The sequence below is a fragment of the Pongo pygmaeus genome, chromosome 3 (genome assembly GCF_028885625.2).
Source record: "Pongo pygmaeus isolate AG05252 chromosome 3, NHGRI_mPonPyg2-v2.0_pri, whole genome shotgun sequence".
NCBI classification, from domain to species: Eukaryota; Metazoa; Chordata; class Mammalia; order Primates; family Hominidae; genus Pongo; species Pongo pygmaeus.
The window spans coordinates 185,469,010-185,494,163 of NC_072376.2; the positions used below are offsets into that span (position 1 = coordinate 185,469,010).

General features: G+C 34.4%; 1 protein-coding gene across 1 annotated transcript in view; it reads left to right on the plus strand.

Moving 5' to 3' along the window:
- The window catches only part of LOC129034654 (polypeptide N-acetylgalactosaminyltransferase-like 6), a 542,395-nt gene that overhangs the window by 387,893 nt on the left and 129,348 nt on the right, over positions 1-25,154 (plus strand). The window contains exon 3 of the mRNA XM_054484100.2: positions 24,287-24,395. Coding sequence (XP_054340075.1) covers positions 24,287-24,395 — 109 coding nt within the window. The remainder of the gene's footprint in view (positions 1-24,286; positions 24,396-25,154) is intronic.

The window sequence follows — 25,154 nt, forward strand, 5'->3', positions numbered from 1 at the left end:
TGATAAATTATATTGTCACCTTAGACCAGGGGTTCTTGGACAGAGACATGACAATCTGGTAAAATTTATGAACACTTTTGAGAATAATGTTTTGTGATTACAAAGAGAAGAAAACAAAATAGAGTTATCAAACTACTTTAAAAAGTCAAATTTGTGAAGCAGTAATCATTGTGCTCCTTTGCCAACTCATTAAATAACAAGATCTAGGAATAGTTAATAACTATCTTAATTTAAAGAAGACATGAACTAAACAACGTTTCTATACAGCTGTATCAACTGTAATGTGAGATCACAATATTTACAATTTCTATTGATGAAGAAGTCCCAGGTACTACTAATTCTACTGTAGCTTATGGTCTGCATTTAGTCTAAATAAAATGTTAATTTTCTGTTCTCTAAAAGTTAAGATTTATTCTTTTCCTAATCCAAATGTGCATATTCAGCTAATTAAGAACCCCTAGATCCACTACATTGGTGCTCTATATGTTTTCTCCAACACTGGAATTTGAGCTTTTTAATCACACAGATTATATTCATCTTTGTGCCTTTGGTAACAAATATAAAGGATAAAACATCTGAAAAGTTTGATAAATGGATAAATAGATACCACAAACAATAAAATCAATTAAAAAGCAAGGATTTGCAAAATTATTCAGGAAAAATTCCATAATAGCAGATTTAGCATAGAAAAGTCTCCAAATGAAAGCCTGAGCTAGTGGTGTGAGATGTAATAACATGGACACAAAGATGAACTTTACATAGACTGGGACTTGTGCTAGAGTCCACTTTTTTGGGAGAGATATGACCTTTTAGTGTCCTGAGCGACTTAAAAGCTGACAGAGGCCAATCCAGACCACACAGTCTTTGAAATGACATCTTGGTAATCTACAGTATTATTAGATCCAGGATATTAAAAGCTAGGTCAAAGGACAGTTCTGACAAAGAAAAGACTCTCATCCTTTTGTTCCATAATCCCTTCCTATTTCCAGTCCCATTCTTACATGCAGAAGTACACTCTGAAGAGCATAGGCAGTGTTATCAGAGAAGCTACTGCGATGTTTGTTCTTTGCTTGGAAGTCTTTGTTCCATAATCTCTTCCTATTTCAAGTCCCATTCTTACATGCAGAAGTTCACTCTGAAGTGCACAGGCAATGTTATCAGAAAAGTTACTGTAATGTTTGTTCTTTACTTGGAAGTCTTTGTTCTGGAGATCTCATCACATTTTTTTTTCCTTTCTGAGCTCTCAGCAGTAAGTTCTATGCCTTGTTGTTTTGGCATCTCCATCAAGTCTCCCATCAATGGATTGAAAATATAAACTAGGTGAAAAATGCGTTCTTTGTTTTCTCACTACCTACACAGAGGTCTACCAGGTGTTTGCAGAGCAGGGAAAGAATATGTACATATGCCATGTATTTCATACATATATAAATATATATATATGTTTAGCTGTATGTATGTATGTATATCTGGAGATCTAAACAAAGAGAATAAAATGAACTAATTTCTAGTGAGAGAACATTTAAACATCCTCCACTCTTCCAGCTGGGACTCAGCAGAAGTGCGTTCTAATTCTGCTGGACAAATCCTTCTGAATACTCTGACCCCCATAAGAATAGTTGTATTTGTTCAGCTCATCAACAATGATGATCTGAGAAAAAAAATTGTCCAAATTATGTGGATACAGGGAGATAGCAGGAGATCATGAAACATAAAGAAAAAGGGACACAGTGAGGAAAAGACAAGAACAGGTGCTCCCCAGATGCTTATGGTGTTTAATGAGAAAGCATATTTTGTTATAATGAACGTTCTTGGCAGTCCTTGATGAGTGATTGTATCTTTTTTAAATAACTGCCTTAGTAATTTTTACTGACACTCTTTATGCCAGTAAGATAAACCGTTTCAGATAATGATAAGTGATACAAAGAAAATAAAACAGTGATGCAATAGATAGTGACAGAGGGCACCTACTTTGGAGAAGATTGTTGTAGGCATTTTTTGAGACCTGAATGATGAGAAAGAGACCGTCATGTACGCAGCAGGGGAAAGAACATTCTAGGCAGAGGAGAGAACAGATGCAAAGTCCCTGAATCTGGGAACAAAATTTTGGAACAGAATGCATGTCGGAGCAGATGAAATGTGTTTTTTGTTTTTTTTTTTTTGAGACGGAGTCTCGCTCTGTCGCCCAGGCTGGAGTGCAGTGGTGTGATCTCCACTCACTGCAAGCTCCGCCTCCTGGGTTCACGCTATTCTCCTGCCTCAGACTCCCGAGTAGCTGGGACTACAGGCACCCGCCACCACGCCCGGCTAGTTTTTTGTATTTTTAGTAGAGACGGGGTTTCACCGTGTTAGCCAGGATGATCTCAATCTCCTGACCTCGTGATCCGCCCACCTCGGCCTCCCAAAGTGCTGGGATTACAGGCGTGAGCCGCCGTGCCAGGCCGAAACGTGTTTTAATAATTGGGAGAGTCTTAGAAGGTTAGGTCATAGAGTTGGGCAAAGCCAAATCATATAGGGTCTCCTAAGCCTTAGTAAGCACCTTGGATTTTATTTTAATTATAAATGAATTAATTCATTAAATATATTCAAGTAAAACGTGCACAATCTGAGTTATGTTTTAAAAAGCCTACTTTGGATCTTTGTGGAGAGTGGATTATAGGAAGACAAGAGAAAATACTGGGGAACAAAATGGCGATGCTTTTGGAATTGCCAGGAGAGAGACGGTAAAGGAGCAAGAGGGATGGTGGCGCTCTTTCCTGAGAGAAGAGAAAGTTGATTCAAGCAAGAAGAGGAAGCATCGAAAGTTATGTTTTGACATGTTAAGTTTCAGTCACTATTTGGGAAGCCTTTTCTGAAGAGTTTAAAGAAATAAATAAACTTTTTCTAAATAAACCCTTGGTCAGAGCCGATACAACACCTCTTTCTGAGAAGCTGCATGGTAGTAGCTGTTAAAACTAGATCTGGAACCAGACTGCTAACATATAAACCCTTGGCTCTCTCTGTTACTAGCTATGTGACCTTCAGTACTTACTTGAATTCTCTGTCCCTCAATTTCCTCAACTACAAGAACAGTAATTACAAATTCTCTCTAATGGGGTTTTTAAGGACTAAATAAGTTAATTAATGAAAAGCCTTCATAACTTGCACACAGTAAGTACATGATACACATTAAGTTTGTTATGATTATTCCTAAACTACAGCATATTTTATTAAAATTGATTTAGAATATATTTTCATTCTGTATTACTTATAGAATCTTTCCTGTACTCCATGTTTGCTAAGAGTATTCTTCAGTTCTTAAAGGGACAATCACTGTTTAAGTCAATGAAAGAAGACGGAGTGAGGAACCGAGTATTAGTGGGAGGCTATATTTAGACAGTAGAATTGTGATATTTTAGTTCTTTGTGGAATCCTTATTGATGTCATTTGGAGGCCATGCAGTGAGCTCCAGAGCACTACAAAGTGAGACCTGTGACCAGTACGTGCTGGGAGTTGAGCTGTCATCTGATCTCAAAATGATACTGTCTCTTTTCCCCAGCAAGTTTAAAGTTATTGAAAGCATACCTTTCCATTATTTTTTGTCTTTTCATTTTAATTCTTTTACTAAATCAATTATTACTGTAAATATGAAGTCGGACAATTATATAGCAGAACTATATAATTGGCGTTGTGTATTATTTCACTCATAAGGCCACAAAACAGAATTATATATTTAAAAAAATATGAATGCATTTTATAAATGAAAACCTAGAGTGTTTTTGGTGACTGTTTTAATAGAAGTATTGGTTCCAAACCAAGAAAGTTAAGATTGCCTTTTCCTGGTTTGGTCAAACTCTACCTGAACGTTACAAGTGAGGATGGTTGTTAACCTGCCGAGCCTAATAAGAGTGATGAAGTGTCTTTTAATCATGTCTGTGTGAGAAACCGAAGAACCATTATCTTCAAATAATTAAAGAGCTATCATGTAGAAAAAAGTATTCTTTTTATCTTTGGGCAAAAATTACAGGAAAACACAAAAAGATTTTCAAGCATAAATAATTGCACAAAATACATGAGAAAAGTTAAACTACAGGAGTTCTCAAATTCTTTATAGTTTTTAATTCTCAAGTACATTTTTTCCTGATTCTACTCTCTATTCTAGAAGAAAAGCCAAATTACAAGGGCGTCTAATTGCAAAGAATAATATTTGCTCAAGATGTTAAACTGATGTCATATTCTTAATTACATGTGTCAAAACTCATAAATAATTTCATAGTATTACATGTCTCAAAATTATATAGAAAACTTCTGATGCAAACAGTTTCTCACAGAGGTTCTATGAGATATTTTAGCATTCTGGAAATTATCCATGACAAGCTTAGTGTATATAGGTGGTATATATGGTCACTGCGAGATTGATATTATTTAATATTTCCCTCCACAAAAGGCATCTATGTATTATAGCCTAACACTCTATTTGAAGAATTATGAATTCTGACTATCTTTCTAAGAAAGGAGGACCCAGGGTCCCTGGTCAAAAAAAAAAATGATGTACCTCTGAAAGACCAGCCATTTAAAAAATAATACATACTTATTCATTTAAATGCTACATTTTATTGAATCATAACAAGTATGTACAAACAAGAAAAAACAAAGGCAAACTAACATTAGCATCCAATCTTTTAACAGATGTCCACAACTGTAACTGAATTGAAATAAACATATTTCACTTTCTCATTTTTTGTAGGTATAATAACAGAGGATCAAAATAAGGAATTATGTTAGTAAGACTGCCTCATTTATTTACTCACAGGTTTAATAAACTGAGACTAGAGCTTGCTGTTTTAATTTTCATTTTATTGAAATTTATATTTGCCCTTCCACAAATTCATTTTGCTGAATAGATTTCTGTTTCCCAGCCAAGCTGGCAAAAAGACTTCTTGGTGCATTAGAATTTTGAGTAGTTACAAGACAAGTCAGTAAATGAAAATAATTAAAATGAATAGTTTATCATCATCTAAATGCAAACTAGTACAGCATACAGAAAGCCTGTGCCCATCTTTCCCCATTATTTACTTAACAGTTATTAATTATGCTAATGCATATCATAGTAAAGAATGAGTAATGTTGACAACAAACTATGAATTGCAAAGACAAGTATACACTTCAGCATATGGGTATATTTAATCATACATAAAAGTATAACTATTGTTAAAATTCGAAGATAATTTCTAAAAAGACTTGTGGTCATTTTTAAAACACCTTATTTTTATCAGTCTTAGATTTGCAGAAATATTGCCCTTCTAAACCCAAAACCCAGCATTTCCTATTATTAATATCTTACATTAGCAGGATACATTTATTACAAATAATGAAGCAGTATTGATATAGTGTTCTCAGCTAAAGTCTGTAGTATTTATATATCTTTAGTTTTTTACCTAGTGTCCTTTTTCTATTCCCACATGACTGTGGGGTACCACATTACATTTAATCATCATATCTCCTTAGGCTTCTCTTAGCTATGACAGTTTATCAGATTCCTTGTTACTGATGACCTTGACACGTTTTAGGAATACTGGTTAGGCATTTTGTAAAATGTCCCTCTATTGGGATTTGTTTGCTGTTTTTCTGATGGTTAGATGGGATTATGTGTTTGGGAGAGAAAGACTACTGAGGTAAAGTGCTATTTTCATTACATCATATCCAGGGTATATAATATCACTATGACTTATCAGTATTGATGTTGACCTTGATCACGTTTGTCCACTATAAAGTTATTCTCACTGCCAGCCCCACTCAGTCATACTGTACCCATTGGAGGGCAGCCATGATGCTAACACTTAAGGAATAAAGAGTTACATTCCACCTAGTTGAGGGTGGAATATGTACATAATTAATTGGAATTCTTCTGCAAGAAATATTTTGGTCTCTTCCCACTTTATTTATTCAATCATTTGTTTATATCAGTATAGTCTTACAGACATGTATTTAATACTTTTTATTGCCAAATATTATTTTTTAATTTTCTTGTTCAAATTCCAGATTTATAATTTGAATGTTGTTCAATAAGTTGTTGTTCCATATTTAGCCATTTGAAAGCTCTTTCAGTTGGCTCTTGTGTTTCTTTGAATCATTCACATCCTTGTAGGTATTGGTGTTGTTTTTCATTTGTTTATTTAATTGTTGGTGGTCTTATTTATTCGTTTCTTGAGCACTTCCTTGCATTCTAACATTATAAGATGCTCCGGTTTCATCTTGCACATTTCCAGTTCAGTCATATAACCAACCATTTCCCCAAGGAGCCCTGGTTTCTTTTATTGGACAATAGTATTTTGAAAACCTGATGTGAGATCTAGATGTGTTCACTACTTCTGGAATGTCCTTGCCCCTAGGCCCTCTCAGGAAGTTTATTTGTGTACTAACCATGTATTTACACATATGTCTAAATATTTCTATATGTAATTATATGTTGCTATATTAAGTTAAACATGAGTTCATACTTAGGTCTCAAACTCTAATTCATACCAGATGGATCATTCTAGCCTCCTTCCCTTCCTTATCTGTAAACTTCCACACTAATTATGACACACCTGGTTTCCACCATCAACTATCCATTTACTTACATGAATATTGTTAAATTCCACTATATATGTGCAGAAGCATCAGAATTGTTAAGCCATATTCCTGTGGGCCACACTTGTTATCAACTAGAGTACAGTACTGTCTTTATCCATGTGGGCTGCTATAACAAAATGCCTTACACTGGGTAATTTATGAACAACAGAAATTTGTTTCTCATATTCTGTGGGCTCAGAAGTCTGATATCAAGGTGCCAGCAGATTTGGCGTCAGTTAAAAGGTCATTCCTCATAAACAATGTCTTCTCTTGTCCTCATGCAGCAGAAAGGGCAAGATAGCTTGCTCAAGCCTCTTTTATAAGGGTGCTAATACCATTCATGAGGGTGAAACTTCATGACTTAATCATTCCCTGAAGGCCCCCCTTCTCAGTATAATCACATTGGTATTAGGTGCCAACATGTGAATTTTTTGAGAAAGCAACTTCTCGACCATAGCAAGTGCTTATTTCAAGTTTGTTTTGTGTTGTTTGTCTTTAGTTTTCCCCACTCATTTCCAAAGTTACTTAGGTTAGCGCCTTCTTCCCCCACCCCCTTCAGTGAGGTTGTTTGATACATTAATATGGTTAGATCTCTTCATATTCCATTCTGAAATTCTCTGACCTCCTTAATAATTAGCTTTTTTTTTGACCAAGTCTCTCTCTGTTACCCAGGCTGGAGTGCAGTGGTGTGATCTGGGCTCACTGCAAACTCTACCTCTCGGGTTCAAGCAATTCCCCTGCCTCAGCCTCCTGAGTAACTGGGATTACAGGCACATGCCACCACACCTGGCTAATTTTTATATTTTTAGTAAAGACGGGGTTTCACCATATTGGTCAGGCTGGTCTTGAACTCCTGACTTTGTGATCTGCCGCCTCAGCCTTCCGAAGTGCTCGGATTAGAGGCATGAGTTACCTCACCCAGCCAATGGTTAGCTTTCTAATTAGCCTACATTAAGGTTCCCTGTTTTTGATGTAAAATATAATGGATTTTGAGAAATGCAGACTGCCAGGTGTCCATGATAACAGTATAATGTGGAATAGTTTCATCACCCTGAATAATTACCTGTGTTTTACATATTCAGCTCTTCCCTGCCCCTTCATGAACCCCTGGTAACCACTGCTCTTATTATTTTATTTTATTTTATTTTATTTTTTTAGGTGGAGTTTTGCTCTTGTTGCCCAGGCTAGAGTGCAATGGCACCATCTCAGCTCACCACAACCTCTGGGCCCCGGGTTCAAATGATTCTCCTGCCTCACCTCCTGAGTAGCTGGGATTACAGGCATGCACCACAACACCCAGCTAATTTTTTTTGTATTTTTAGTAGAAACAGGGTTTCTCCATGTTGGTCAGGCTGTTCTGGAACTCCCAACCTCAAGTGATCCGCCTACCTTGGCCTCCCAAAGTGCTGGGATTACAGGCGTGAGCCACCACGCCTGGCCAGCCACTGCTCTTTTATCATTGCCATAGTCTTGCATTTCCTAAAATATCACATAGTTGGAATCATATAGTACGCAGCCTTTTCAAATTGGCTTCTCACGCCAGAAAAAAAATGCATTTAAGTTTCATCTATTTTTTTTGTGGTTTCATAGTTCATTTTTATTAATCACTAGATAATATTCCATTGTATAGATGTTCCAATTCATTTATCTACTTGCTATTGAAGGACATCTTAGTTGCTTGCAATTTGTGGGGATTGTAAATAAAGCTGCTATAAACATTTGCACTGAGTTTTTTTGTGGACATAAATTTTCAAACTAGTTAGGTAAATAGCTAAGACTATGGTTACTGAATTGTATGAAACTGCCAAACTGACTTCCAAAGTGGCTATATCATTTTTTCTTATCTATCAGCAATAAAGGAGAATTCCTGTTGCTTTACGTCCTCCCTAGCAATTGGTATTGTCAGTTTTGGAAATTTTAACCATCCTAATAGATGTGTACTAGTTTTTTATTAAAATTGAAACTTGCAATTTTCTAATGACAAATGAAATTAAGGATCGTTTTATATGCTTATTTTGCATTTGTATATCTTCTTTGATGAGATGTCTGTTCAGTTGATTAGCCTGTTTATAAATTGACTTATTTGTTTTCTTATTATTAAACTTTAAGAGTTATTTGTATATTTTAGAGAGCAATCCCTTATCAGATATGTATTTTGTAAACATTTTATCTCAGTCTGTAGCTTGTCTTTCCATTTTTTAAAATATTGTCTTTGTCAAAGCAGAAGTTTTTAATTTAAATAAAGACTTACTTAGCAATATTTTCTTTTATGGACTGTGCTTTTGTATCTAAACACTCATCATCAAAACTAAGGTCACCTAGATAGTACCCTAAGATTTCATGTAGGGGTTTTATAATTTTTATATTTTACATTTAGGTGTTTGATTTATTTTGGATTAATTTTTGTGAAGATATGAAATTTATGTCTAGATGTTGATACTGTTTCATATTGCTGCATGTATTAATGTAACAGATATCCATTTGCTGTACAGACTATCCTTTCTGCACTGACTTGTCTTTGCTTCATTGTCAGAGATGAGTGGACTATGTTTGTGCATGTTTATTTCTGGCATCTATATTCTGTTCTGTTGACCTGTGTGTCTATTCTTGTGACAATACCATGTGTCTTGATAACTGTCACATTATAAGTCTGGAACTTGGGTAGTTTGAGTCCTCTGATTGTCCCTTTTCTTCAGTATTGTGTTACTTATTCTAGGTCTGTTGTCTTTCCATATAAACACTAGAAACAGTTTGTCAATATCTATAAAATAGCTTGTCGGGATTTTAAGTAGGATTCCATAGTCTTTTCTATTTTTTTTCTTGGATAGCCTCATTAGAGATTTATCAATTTCATCAACCCTTTTTCAGAGAACTAGCTTTTGACTTAATTGGTTCAATTTCATTACATTAATTTTATTTTCAGTTCCATTAATTTCTGTTCTGTTTTATTTTATTTTATTTTATTTTATTTTATTGAGACAGTTTCCTCTGTCACCCAGGCTAGAGTGCAGTGGCATGATCTGGGCTCACTGCAACCTCTGCCTCATGGGTTTAAGTGATTCTTCTGCCTCAGCCTCCTAAGTAGCTGGGATTACAGGTACATGCTCCCATGCCCAGCTAATTTTTGTATTTTTAGTAGAGACAGGGTTTCACCATGTTGGTCAGGCTGGTCTTGAACTCCTGACCTCATGATCTGCGTGCCTTGGCCTTTCAAAGTGTTGGGATTACAGGTGTGAGGTACCGTGCCCGGCCTTCTGATTTCTTTACTTCTGCTTGCTTTAGGCTTTAACTGCTCTTCTCTCTCTGTTTCCTGAGGTTGAAACTTAGATTATTAACTTTAGAGCTTTCTTCTTTTCTAATATATGCATTAGTTGCTATTAATTTCCTCTAGGGCATACCACAATTTTTGGTTTTATTTTCATTCAGTTCAAATTTCTCCGAGATGTTTATGGACTCATGTATAGTATAGAAATGTGTTATATAATCTCCAAGAATTTGGAGATTTTACCTCAGTCTTTCCCTTATTAATTTCTAGTTTAATTCCTTTATAGCCCAAGAAAATTATTTGTATGATTTCTATTCTTTTTAAATTTGGCGTGTTTTGTGGCTTATGGTGTGGTTACTCTGGTGAAAATTTTTGAAAAGAATGTATATTCTATTGTTTTGGGATTGAATATTCTAAAAATATCAGTTAGATCATGTTGATTGACAGTATGGTTCAGGTCAACTCTATCTTTACTAATTTTCTGCCTACTTGATATATCAATTAATAAAAGAGAGGTTTTGAAGTTTTCACCTGTAACAATGGATTTGTCTATGTTTTCTTGCAATTCTATTAGTTTTTGATATTCCGTTATTAGGTGCATACACATTAAGGATACTATGTCTTCTTGGAGAACTGACCACTTTTCATTTTAATCTTCCTCTCTTCTTGTAAAGTCTGACTTGTCTGAAATTAATTTAGCTACTTCATTTTTCTTTTACTTAGTGTTACCATGGAGTACCTTTCTCCATCTTTCTTACTTCTATCCGAGTCTTTATATTTAAAGTAGGCTTGTAAACAAAATTTAGTTGAGAATTATGGTTTTATATCTATCTAAAAATCTCTGTTATTTAACTGCTCTACTAAGACCATTCATATTTAAAGTGCTTTTAATATGTTCACTATATCTGTAACTGTTTTATATCTGTTGCAGTAGTTTTTTGCTTCTTTAATCTCCTCTTTTTCTGCCTTATATAGTTTTAACTATTTTATATAATTTAATTTGCCCCCTTTCCTGGGCATCAATTACACTTCCTTTTACATTTTTAATATTACTCTAGAGTTCACATTATGCATTTCTAATTAATCTAAGTCCACAGTAAATAACAGTACCTTGCTTTCTATGTACCAGTTCTTTCCTCCAGTCCCTTAGAACATTGCTGCCATTCATTTTATCTATTCATATGTTATATACACCCAATATGTTACTAATATTACTTTAAACAAACCATTATTTCTTAGGTTAATTGAGAATAAGAAAAATGAAATATTCCATTTTATCTTCATTTATTCATGCTCTTTATTTACATAAATCTGAGTTTTTGAACTATACTATATCATTTTCCTTGTCCCTGAAGATCTTCTTTTAACATTTATTGTTGGGAAGCTCTCCTGGAGATAAATTCTCTTAGTTTTTGTTTGTGAAAATCTTTACAACTTCTTCACTTCTGAAAAATAATTTCACTGAGTATAGAATTCTATTAACAGTGTTTTTGTTTTTTTTTTCCTTTCAATATGTTCAATATTTCATTCCAAACTCTTTTTACTTGCATAGTTTCTAAAAAGATGTCCTCTAGAAGTATTACTCCTGTTTATCTACTGGTAAAGCATTATTAAAGCCCTTCCCACCCACTCTGACTTCTTTCGAGATTTTCTCCTTGTCTTCTGTTTTCTGCAGTTTGAATATGATATGTTTAAGTGTAATTTTTTTTTATATTTATTCTGATTGGTATTCTCTGTTTTTCTTGGATCTTTGGTTTTGTGTCACTCATTAATTTTGAAAAATTCATAGTGATTATTCAAATATTTTATCTCTCACAGTTTTGGATTTTTCTTTTTTTCTCCATTATTCTATCAACATAAAGAGTCAAACACTGTAAAATATTTGAAGAGATTTATTTTGAGCCAAATATGAGTGACCATGGCCTGTGACACAGCCATCAGGAGGTCCCGAGAACATGTGCCCAAGGTGGTTGGGGCACAGCTTGGTTTTATACAGTTTAAGGAGGCATGGGACATCGATCAAGGACATTTAAGAAATACATTGGTTTGGTCCAGAAAGCCAAGACAACTCTAAGAAGGGGATGGGAAGTGGGGGACGGGGCCTTCCATGCTATAGGTAAATTTAAACTTGTTCTGGCTGACAATTGGTTGAGTTTGTCTAAAGATCTGGGATCCATAGAAAGGAAATGTTCAGGTTAAGATAAAAGATTGCGGAGACCAGAGACCAAGGTTCTTTTGAAATCTTATTGTGGCTGCCCTTAGACACAACAGATGACAAATGTTTCCTAATTAGTCCTTTAAAAGGTGCTGGACTCTTAGTTAATCTCCTCAGGATTGGGAGGGCCTGGAAGAAAAAGATCTAGCAATGTTAATAGAGACTCTGTACAGATGCAAATTTTCCCCCACAAAGGACAGCCTTGCAAGGCCATTTCAAAATGTAGGGTAAAATATTTTGACTTTCTTCTTTGTTACATAATGTTATGCAGGAGTCACATTGGAAAGTAAGTCACAATATATAGGGTTCAATAAACCCATCTGATGAGAATTTATGGTTTGTAGAACATGACTCTCCAAACCCCTTAGATAGGAATTTGGGCAAGATAAAAAAATGTCAGAGCTAGTCTTCAATTTCCTCTATTTTAATTTTAGCTTAAGGAAGTTCCTATTGACAAATCTTCAAGCCCAGTGATTCTTTTCTCAGTCATGTTTGTTCTATTGATAAAGACATCAAAATAATTCTTCACTTCTGTTATAAATATTTTAGCATTTCTAGCATTTCCTTTTAATTCATTCTTAAACTTCCCACTGCTATATTTACATGCTCCATCTTTTCTAGCTATGTCTACTTCTTTCATTCGAGCCCTTAACATGTTATAGTTACTTTAAATTCACTGACTACTCATTGTAAAATTTTGTCCTATATGAATATAGTTGTGATGCTTGATTTGTCTCATCAGACTGTTAGGATATATCAGGTAACAGGAACTGACTAACTAATAATTAGATCTTTGTATAAGGTTTTGTTTATCTGGGGGAATTGGCCTGTATTGAATGTTTACTGTAGGTTTAGGTATAGGTGTCAAAAAGTGAGTTCTAATGTCTTGGTTTTCATGTCCCCTTTGTATTTGGGCTTCTCTAAGGACTCCTCTTTATATAGAGCCTTTGTCTTTCAGCTCTTTCAGCTCTAACCCACCATTTTTATACTGTAACCCTATTACTATGATGGTAAGGGATGGGGGAGGGGAGCATTATATAATTTTAAGGTTAAATCTTAGTCTTTTAGTGGGCTTTGTTCCTGGAATGTAGCCTTCCTAAGTTCCTCTTTATAAATTTCCCCTCTTTGCCCATCCCAGCTCCCTTAGGTGAGACAGATAAGCTAAAGTAGACTAAAATCCTTAGGAAAATGACCTTTCCCCAACTTGGATAAGACTCTAGTAAAGTCTTTTTCTCTTGACAGTAGGCCTTAGGCCTTTGTTATGGAGAACCCTCTAGGCATATTTTACAAAGGTTACTTTTTCTTTCCCTATGCCAGAACTGTGAGAGGGTTTTTCTTGGATTTTGTTCATGATGACCTGGTATGCTTAGTGTAGAATGGGGGCTCCCTAAGACTATAGCTCCAGGAGTTTCTGACTCTCAGCTTCTATCAATTCATTAAAGTTATCATTTAAGTGTTTTTACCTGTTTATGGGTCCTGCAGTTTCTGCTCTAAGAAAAGATACCTTGGTTGGGACTCTCTAGATTTTCATATCTTTCTAAAATTCTGAGCAGTGGTTTGCTCTGAAATCTCAGTTTTCTAATGGGTCCAAGAAAAGTTGTAGATTTTCAGTTTGTTCAGCTTTATTCTTGTAAGGACAAGAATGACAATCTTCAAACTTTATATAGGATGGAGCTGAAACCAGAAATTCCTCATAGTCATTTTTTATACTTTATTTCTAGAGTAGTTATGTTAAATAATTTTAAAGATCTGAATGTTAATAACAATTGGAAAGACAAGAGAGTTCAGGATTTTTAATGAAGTGATATATTTAATGAAGTGATACATTTGTGATGTACATTCATGTACTTTAACAGTTTCTTAAGTAATAATAAATAAGTAAATAATAATGGATATTTGACAAGCAAATCAAATTCATCTTACAACTACATGAGATACAATTTTTTATTTCCATTTTATAGAATTTTTGTTCTTAACCACTAATTATTTTAACTCCTGAAAGAATATGAAATTTCTATACATTTCAGACATTTGGGAAGGCAGATAAATATATGTTTAAAAAAAAGCCAAATTAAAATGGATAGATTAATTAGATCACTTTGCAATCAGAAAATATAATATGTCAGATTAAGCAAGTATATATATATATGTATATATATATATATATAATCCTTCTGTTCTTAAAAAATATAGGCAAAAGAATAACCCTTATTTTAAGTAATTTTTTTAAAAAAATTATTCCTTGGCATCTATGTTTCTCATTATTAATATGAATTATTTTACTTGTTGATATTTTCAAGACATCAAAGGCAATAAAGCAGAATAAATGGCCTTGTTATATAGATGACACCCTTAACACAGAAATGATAAATGCTATCTAGACTTTTGTTTTGTTTTATGACCAAATGCAGATAAATCTTTCTCAACATTTATTAATATGCCATTTAATTCCCATATCTATGTTCTATAAAACAGTGTTTTAAATTTAAAAAACTTTTTGACGGCAAGCTATAATTATAATAATCGAAGTTGTTTTCCTGTAAGTAAATTATTTTCAGAGTACAGAGTAGATACCAGGAAAACACAATGATCTATTGTCTCTCATGTCTACAATTTGTTGAACAAGATACTTTAAATTAAAGCTTGAAAAACATCTCTGCTGGTATTTGAAATAATTAGCTGTGAAAGTCACAGTCCAAGACCCTTTTAAGATTTAGATTTTAAGTGCTTTTTCTTCTAGTTGTCAAGTCTTGACATTTTATCATTTGGTATTCAAGGAAATGGAGACTATTTCTTCCTATGAACACTGTAGACAAATTATATTTATGCTAGATAGCCAATATAATGGAAAGTAACCTGGTTTCGATATTTAAAAGTATGGGCACTTCTGCCTAAAAAGATGCTTGCTTACCCACGTAAGAACCAATATCTATATTTAAGTAAAATAACTTGTGAAATACTTTTTTAGAATGAAATTTTCCAGTGGAAAATATTATATTATACATTCAGCCAGTAAATCCAATTCTCTGTTAGGAATTTCTCCTTCTAAGTCTTAGAAATCTTAAATTTATTGTCTCTCAAACTGAGCACATCTCTGTCCTCCTCTGTCCCTTCACAATGATTAAATAACATAAGAAGATCTCATTGAAAGTAACATCATGTAGTTTCCTTGTTTGTGTTTTTTTTAATAGTACACTTGTAGAATGTAAGCTCTTCAAGGGTATGACACTCTGCTTTAGTCACTGATAAATCCCAAGTACCTAAACAGTGCCAGACACATATTAGGTACTCAGTTAATATTGGTTATATGAATGAGGGCTTCCTTCTACTTGAATATAATGTCCCTCAGAACTGCTATTTCTTTTGGCTTACCACTGTATCTCTAGTGCAAGAGCAGGCATTCGATAAATACATGTTGAGTGGGCAGCCGAATGGTGGATTGAATAAAATTACATCAGCACTAAAATACTGGTGCTAGAAGGGGAATATGGTATAAATATCCCCTTCCCTGTATCTCTAGACAACATATCTGACTTACCAATCATCCATTTTACGTGTTAGGTTGTGATACTCCTGAAGAAAAAGAAGTTTGTTCAATTTTTTATGATTTACAATGGCTTTATATTTTCATTAAATTTTTCCAAAGATTGAATGAGCTTAAAACACCAACTCAGCTATTAGGACAGACAGGCAAAAAACATGTTTGTTTTGAGTCTTTCAAGTACAAAGTTTGGATATTTCAATTGTCTTCACCATTTAGGACAATTTTCTTCAGATAAAAATTTAAAATCATCACTTCAGAAGCCATTTAAAATTCCAACAAAACGAAAAGTAGTAAAGACCTAATTGAAGACAATGTTGAGGTCTTATCTACATTTGTGCACATGTGGCTGATGCAATAATGATTTGGTTATTGTGAACATGATGATAACTATAGTCAAATTAAACATATTTATATAGGCATATTTTAGGAATATGAAACAGATAACTTAGCCATGCTATTATCCAATCATTTCTTAATTGCATGCTAATTTTATATACTCAGTTGTGATTCTGGTTCTTGTACTATCAAGCTGTCTGTTTTAGTGGTAGATACATGAAAGCACCTGGGTAACATACAAGTTGGAGAAAACTAACACTCTTTCTTGGTTTCTTTGTCACTATCACCCTTGTTGTGAAAAAAGATCATAGCTTTTTCTACCTAATCCCCATTTCATCTTTCTGTGTTATTTGTTTCCCTTTAGTGATAACAAAGTGAACTCAGATTAATAAGAAAATAGCATCACAGTTTAAGATAATATTGATTCTGGAGAACAACCGAGAATGCTGTGTGTTTTCCTTGACGAATTGATAGGATGGAATTCTAGAAGCACCATACAATATCCTTCTGAAGAAAAATTCAACAGGTTATAAAACCCAGGCTCAATGACCCCAGAAAACCATGAGTGTTTGAATAACCATCAACAGAGGGATGGATGATTCTGGAACGTTAATATGTGCCTCTTTTGAAACAATCTTTATTTGCTTTTACGTTTCTACAGAAATGCTATCCACATTCATACTAATTTGTGGAGTTTTTTTTTGGTGTGTGTGTGTGTGTGTGTTTCTTCACCCTTAGGAATCACAAAGATAATACTTTGAGAAGAAAATAGTTCTAAGAAAATTTGTCATTTTTGTAAGATGCTGATCTTTTCACTATTTCTACAAGGTATGCAGCTGCATAGCAAGCAGGGATACAGAGGGCTTTCCTGCTGAGCTAACAGGTTTCTGTTGTGATGGAAACAAGTAAAAATTATAGCAATTTTGAGTGTTAGTAGCACAACTATTCTACATCATACGCTTAGATGGAAATTTTTTATGTCAGCTGGATTATAACTACTGCTGATTTCTTAACCGTACTTAATATCAGGGAGGATTTTACCTGGCACTTTCAGTTCATTTCCTTTAACAAAATTACTTTTAATAATGTTATTCTTTATTCTCATGGGAATAGTTTGCTACTCATCTCTCTGGTTTCTTACTAACAGAAGCTTCTGTTTACTAACAATTAATTCTGGCTATGTTATTGAAACTTAAGAAGCAATAATATAGGAGAAAAGGGGATCAACACAAAATGTTTTTTCTTTCCTTAACAGCTACACAGACAGTAGTCCTATCTAAACAGGGCAGCATCTTCAGAAATTTCTCACAAGCACACCAAAAAATCATAAAATGAGGGTAATCTGACCTCTGCCTATGCAGAGAGGTGATGTTTAATCTTCCCACAAACCAAAGAATGAAAATCTCATTAAAAAGTAGTTTCAGGGTGACGGAAGCAGGAAGCAAGAGATGTCAGAACTCTCAAATTGTGTTCTTTATTCACATTAATATAGTTAGTTAATAACTATATTATTACAACACTAACACTTGTTAGTGTTAGTGTGGGTGTAATAGCAACCTTTTCTTGCAAATAAATCCCATAAGGAAATATGTATAATAAAAGTGACCTTTACTATATGATAAAATTTTACCCTGTAATTTGTGTGGTCAGCATAAAAGATGTGTCATCAAGATAAAAGATCTCATCTGGGATGCTGAGGATTAAGGCATTCAGTTTTTTTTTTATCCTCAAAATAAAATCGAAGCATTATTCAATTACCATTTACCAGAACTGACTCTGTCTCTGGCTTTTTGACTTTTGCAACTCTCTCTACGAGCCTGTGTTGTCAATGTTTGTCTTTAGCTGTAATGATCTACACACCCACCTTGGGGAATTACTATGCAAGTAACATTAAAATGGTACATGAAAAATCATTTTGTGCTCTCAGGCTATTCAGATACTGATATAAATACAAAAAAAAATTTACTGATATAAATTTGCAAGTTCCAGGTCTTGGTAAGCTTCATCAAGCTTATACCAAGAAGAGACAATGCCATCAATTTCTGAGGCAGAGTGAATGGGAGTCATGATTAAGACTGACATAAGCTTGGCCCGAGTTTTCGGACTAGTAACTGAAGGTTTGATATGTCCCGAAGACATAAACCAGCACAATATGTTTTGCAAATATTTTAATTAGTTTAAAATTTTTAAATCAAGATTTTATATAACAACACCCATTTCCAGATTCTATTGAAAAATTTTAAGATCTAAATACAAGAACTACACTGCTTAGTACATCTTTCTGCCTGCTTCACACATCTGAGATCCTGATCCTGTTTCAGGTAATATGTTTACAAAGTCAAGAGTATGGACTGACTAGAAGTTTTAGCAATGGATACCAGTTCAAGGTCTATTTTATTTTGTCAGTATCTTAAAATTGTTAACAATGACACATTTCAGAATTTATTCAGAATGTAAATAACAAGATAATTCTTTCCACCAAAAAAATTTCTGTTCTGATACTAATTTATCAATGTTTGTACATATATAAAAATGCAGAAACTTCTCTGTAGATTATTTGAGACCCATTGCATGTTCTGTAATTGAGTTCAAACTGAGGAAGGAAAGAGATATTAGAAGAATAACAGAAAAACCTTAACTTCCACATAACATTTTGTTCTATTACTCTTCAGTTAGAGAGCCTTTCTTGACTTGCTTTTGCTCAGTGCATAGAGTTCAGAGACCTGTGTATTAATTTTTTTGTGTGTGGCTTCACCTTATCTTTCTTGGTTCATTTCTTAACATTTTTCTAAGGGACTTTATCTAATAAAGTTTGAATAAATGAATAATGGGAGAATCAGAAAAAGTCTCCACGTTTGTTTGGTTTTATTAATTCATAAGATTTAAAGACAGACATACTTGGATCAAATTCTAGTTGCCACTTAATTAGTTACGTGATCTTGAAGAACTTATCAATGATATGACATAAACCTTTCTAAACTCTAGTTTATCACCTGGTTCTTAGTTTTCATGTGGATAAAATTACATAAGAATACACATAAGTTTTCTCGTTTTTCCCATACAGTCCTCCCACTGTGTTAGTTTTTTGATAGTGTTCCATTTGCTTAAAACATTTCCTAGGTGTCTTCAACATATAAAAACTTAATCATGCCTAATACAAGAATCATACCCATCACAATATTTTGTTAACGTCTCCTATAACAGAGTTTCAACCACATAATTTATTATTTGTTTAATGATTTAAGGTTTTTCTCTTGACTATGTTAAGATTTTTCAAGGGCAATGGAAATAACTCAAGTATCTATAAAAATAATAGGGATGATGGAAACAATTGGCATTTATATGTGAAGTTTTGATAAACCAATGGTTTTCACATACTTTATCATATATAAGATTTACTACTCAAAAAGCCTTGTAAGGTGGGTAAGGTAGGTATTGTTCTTATTACCCTAATTTCATATGTGAGCTGGGAGACCTAGAAGACCTAGAGGACATGCAGATTTTTGCCTATAGGTAGAAACCCTAATTTATATCTTCTGCCTTTGAATCCAGAGTTTTTCTACTATATCATATTTTCTTCCAAGGAACAAATAGAATCATAGGTATATGGCTGATTGTGACAATAAAAGTTCATTGATTGATTTATGAAAACTAAGATAGATTTTAGAATACAGATAATCTTTTCTTCACAGAGTTCCACAAATGTGTATTTTCATTGTCATCCACATTTGTAGTTATGATAAATAAGTTTGCTCTAACTTAGAGATAAAGAAACAAAGTTTTTTGATTCACCAGGGATTTCCAGACCAACAGCCCTTGGGAGGTGCTTTAAGATTACTAAAAGTTTGTAACAGTAGCAGGCATCGCCAGAGCCCATCACTCCCTAGAGTAGTACACCCTGGTTTTCATGTCCCTGTGAAGACTGTGTATCACATTTCTGTCCCCAAAAGGTGCTTGTGTCACATCCCTGTCTCCAAAAGTGTTTTAATTTGTTACCTCTGGTAAATACATTGCCCTTGAGTAATGTTTTATCTTTGGAAATAGTTTCTTATGACCCATCTAAAAGGATGTTAGTTTCAATGGGCTCTGGGATCCCAGCCCTCACTATTACATGTGGTTTCTACTTAATGGATTCTGTCTCGTCTGTCCCTGATATTTTTTCAAGTTAATTATTTGTAGTGATATCACAGTGAATAAAAAGTCATCAAGGTGAAAAACCGGAATAGTGCTCACAAATAAATGGCCAACCTAATGATAGGTCTGAAATATATGCCTCAAGAATGTACAATACTGTTTATATTAATTTTACAAGGTCATAGATAATGGATCTGTACTATTGTAATCAAACAGAGGATGCATGGTATAATCCAAAAGAGACGCAAATGGGTCTGGGCGCTGGAGATTGCTCATGTGAAAGGAAAGGTCAGAATACTTATGCACCATCTACTGGATGGTTAAGCTTTCAAAACCAATGTAATTATATACAAATGCACTGAGATTGATTTAGATTAGGTATGCAAGCATACCTAGTCTTTATATTGGTCATCAGCCCTCAATATGAAAAAGATTCTTCAGTAGATTGTGGTACATTATATGTTAATGAATTTGACTTTTTTTTTTTTTGGTGACCATTGTGTCACATTCCAATTCATATGGATTAGAGGTTCTCAACCCATAATAAGCCTCAGAATCACCTGGGGAATTTGTTGATACACAGACTTCTGTCTCTCTGTTAAGTTTCTGATTTACTAGACCTGAGCTGGGAAAAAGGAATTATTTCTAACAAGTTCCCAGGATGGCCGGGTGTGATGGCTCACGCCTGTAGTCTCAGCTTACTTGGATGGCTGAGGCATGAGAATTGCTTGAGCCCAGGAGGCAGAGGTTGCAGTGAGCCAAGATTGCTCCACTGCACTTCAGCTTGGGCACAGGGTGAGACCCAATCTCAAAAATAAATAAATAAATAAATAAATAAAAATAAAAATAATTAAAAAAAACTAGTTCCCTGGTAATGCTGATGCTGTCTATGGGTAGCATTGATACAGATAAAAAAGTTATTAGTGTAGCAAATCCCCCAGATACCCTTTATTAAAGCAGTTTCAGATGGTCTGATTTAGCCTGATTCCCCTACCATTATAAAGTGTTCTCTTGATGCTAACACACCTTGCTAGAGCACTAATAGTGGCTGAGAATGCCTAAGAATTTTTGAGATTTATTTTTTACATAAAATAATACTTGCAAATAATGTTTTAAATCCAATCATACTATGAAGACTATGGTGGTAACCAGCAATCCTCTCACCCACCTGCCCTACTTGCAATTTCTGATACCAAGGGGCAACTATGTCAGTCTTTTATTTTCATTCTGTTATATGACTCCATATTTATAGATAACGTGTGTATCACTGTTCTCTATTTTTTCCTATTTTGGTTTTATCTACTGCTTTCGCATTATAGAAAATACCTATTTAACTGTCTTATTCCCGTCTTTCCCTCAACCTCCAGTATAGTTATGTTAGTTAAGCCAATATTCTGGTTAGATTATTCATATCTGAATCAAACAACGTGCTATGATTAGGATTTCTTTTTTATACATTGTTTTTGTTTCTTAGAGCCTTATCAACTGGCCCACTTTTCATTTGGTTAGTTTTTAATATATATCATTCATTCATTCTAATCTCTTTGGAAGAACTGTAACTCTCATTTCAATTTTTTTTTAAAGGAAAGAAGTAAGTTGTGTGTGTGTGTGTGTGTGTGTGTGTGTGTGTGTGTGTGTGTGTGTGTTTCCCACAGAGACATCCTTTCTGGAGCTTCTTTCCATTCCCTTATACAGTGGGACTGGAGGATCTCTGGACATGCTACCATTTTGCCACCTCTCTGCAATGTTGTATCTTTTTCCTTCTGTCTCTGATTTTGTTTGTTTGTTTTTCTGTTTCTCAGTAGTATTCCTTTGACCTTCATTTTCCAAACTGTGTCTTAATTTTTGTCTCCCTGATAAGACATTTTTACATTTCAGGAACTCGCTCTGATTCTCTAAATGCTTCTTTTTAAATATCTGTATCTCTGAAGGAACTTTTCTTAAAGTTCTTTGAGAAAATTACATTTAGAGTTTTTGAAGCTTTTATCTGCACCTTACATTGCCTCTGTTTTCTTCAAGTTTGGTATGCTTTTTGTTTCTTTTTGGCCTCTTAATTATACGTTAAAGGCTCTCCAAAATCCCTGGAAATCCTTTGCTGCCTATTCATACTCATGAGTGAAGTCGTGAAAATAGTGATATGGAGTTGTGTGTGTAGAGAAGGGCTTGCTAATTAGGCTATTTCCCACATGGTTAATGAGTGTGCACCTAGGAGCCAGTACCTGCATCTCTTCCAGTTGATTTCAGTTCTCCAGGTAGGAATTCCTCCATCTCTTATGTAAGGATGTAAGCTGTGGACTGGCAGCTTTCTGGAGGTCTAGTAAGGGAAGATAACTTCATTAACAATGTTTGATACATAGGCTAACATGGAACCCTGATTTTCACTGCAGTTTGACAACCTTATATTCAACTGTTTCTAGTGGCCTGAAAACATACCATTCACACTCCAGTCTTCTATGGGTGGGAGTACAGTGGATGGCCCTCAGAAATCACTCCCTTGTTTGAGTTGAAGAGAGAACCCAGAAGAGTCTAACTGCCCCTTATTAAAAATGGTCAATCTTTATCTTTTCACATTTAACCTGACAGTTGGATATATAAAGTGTCCCCAGTTTTTACATATTTTGAAAATTCAGTGCCATAAAAAAAACTTCCTTCCCAGTAGTTCCCAGCTATTTACAAAAACTTTATGTGAGTTCTAATATCTTCTTTCCTGATGCATCTGATGCTTTATTGTCATTTTCATTTGGCTTCTGGAGAGAGTAAATGTTAACTTTTGTGTTCAATTAACTTTTGTTAAATCTGCATTATATTACTACTTATTAAGAATTTGCTGTCTTACATATATCAAAATAAGGAAAATAGAGTGTCCCTGGTATCCAGAGAGAGCTTACATGCTGGAGTTTACACAAGAATACCTCCATGTTTCATGTCAAAATTTATTTTAAAATTATCTATTTTAATCTGAAAGTTATGTTTGTAAATTAGTATTATCTAAATCAGTGTAGGAGATTTTCATTAGTGTTCAGTACTTATCACTGTAAGTGCATGGCTGAGACAAAACGTGGGTTACATATTTCATATTCATTTGATTCTTTAATACTTTCTATGCATAGCTGAGTTCAAAAATTTCTAATTATAAATTGATCATCAACTCAAAAAAATGCTTGACTTTTTAAAATGTTTGCTATATATCACCAAAACTGTACTTTTCCATTTTCTTTTACTTTTACTATGTCATTTTCTATTTACTTTTCCATAACTTTTGTTTCATCTTCCTTTTAAAAATTATCAGTATTCCTAATATTTTATATAAACTCACCATAAATCTCACCATTCAAAATGATTATTGTTTCTTGTTACCAGAAATAAACATCATAAAAAAGAAAGAGCTTCAGCAATGTACACAGAAATAATTTTCAAGTTGACATTATAACATATCGGACTTTGGAAAAGCATAAACTATATTTTGTGACTACAGTTGATGAATGGGTGATAATTTCAATTATAAGTGTAAACATGCACTATGTTTCCAGAAATCTAGATGAGAGACAGTATTTAACAGTTTTTAACAGCACAGTTTTGGTCTTCGCAGAACTGGTCCAAGTCCTGGCTCTGCCACTGTGGTTTACCTCAAGTTATTTTAGTTATTTGATCCTCAGTTTACTCGGCAGAAAAATGGAGATTTACAACCCGAGGCTATCATAAAGATTAAACAAACTTCAATACACAGAGTATTTAACATAGAACCTGGCACATAGTGAGCATTCAATGAATGGTTGCTAATGTTACTACAAAGCCGTTCAGATATGTTTGATCAAAATAAATAAAACTGTATCAATCACAAAATTAATTCAATGCAACACCAAAATTGCTAGCATTGCCAATATTTACACTTTGGGCAAATAAAAACAGCTAGGCATTTATGCTTACAGGTGACACACTAAATGTTAGTGTCTCTGGATGAAATAAAATAGGGAATGGTAGTTGTTGCGGGAGAGGTGTGCTCTCATTTTAAAGGTTAAAAAAAAAGATTTAAAATGTGTATAAATCTGGTCACCAGCAATAGCTTTCTTTTCACTATACTCAGAGGATTCACTTATTTAACAGATATTCTTTGATTGCCTATTATGTGCCCGGCTGTGTTTACCTACCATGCAAAAGGAAATACCTCCTTTTTATGCTTGAATACTTTCCTTTTCCACAGACATTTCCACTGGGCCTGGGAGATGGGCAATTCTATTCATGGACAGATGGTTTGAGAAGAAAGGACTGGCATGACTATGAAAGCATTCAGAAAGAGGCTATGCGCTCAGGTATGAAGCTCAGTGTACACCAAAGTGCTACTTCACTTGCAGCAGTGTCTCATTTGTCACATAAAGGATCTCTAATTAGCATTTCTTCTGCACACAGTAAAGTATGTTTCATGGGGATATTGGAGATGATACTGGACAGAACCTAAATGACTTCAAATTTCAGAGAGAAAACAAATAACGAATAGTCTTTCTAATATTAGCTGCGGTAAAAGTCATTAAAATTTAAGAAATATATAGTACTGTATATTCTCAACTGCTTGTTCATAATTTCTAGGGGTATCCTGGGATTTATCAATGAGACTTGACCTGGTAGATATGTATCTTGAGCAAGATTCACTCCTTAGAGCTGAAGTGTATCTAACTGGCAATGCAAAGTATTTAATTTCTAACAATGTTTCTAGACACTGGAGGGACGTACAGCAAACCAGCAGGTCAAGCAGCTGGGGTTCTAAGGTTGGCAATAGTTGGAAAAGCAATCAGGCAGTTAAATGGAATCAAGTAAGTCTGTGTGTAGCAGAGTTCTAGACTTGGTGCTAGAGTTAAAGGACAAAGTAGCACTTTGGGAGACCGAGGCAAGTGGATCACAAAGTCAGGAGATCGAGACCATCCTTGCTAACACGTTGAAACCCCATCTCTACTAAAAATACAAAAAATTAGCTGGGTGTGGTGGCAGGCACCTGTAGTCCCAGCTACTCGGGAGGCTGAGGCAGGAGAATGGCCTGGGAGATGGAGCTTGCAGTGAGCCGAGATTGCGCCACT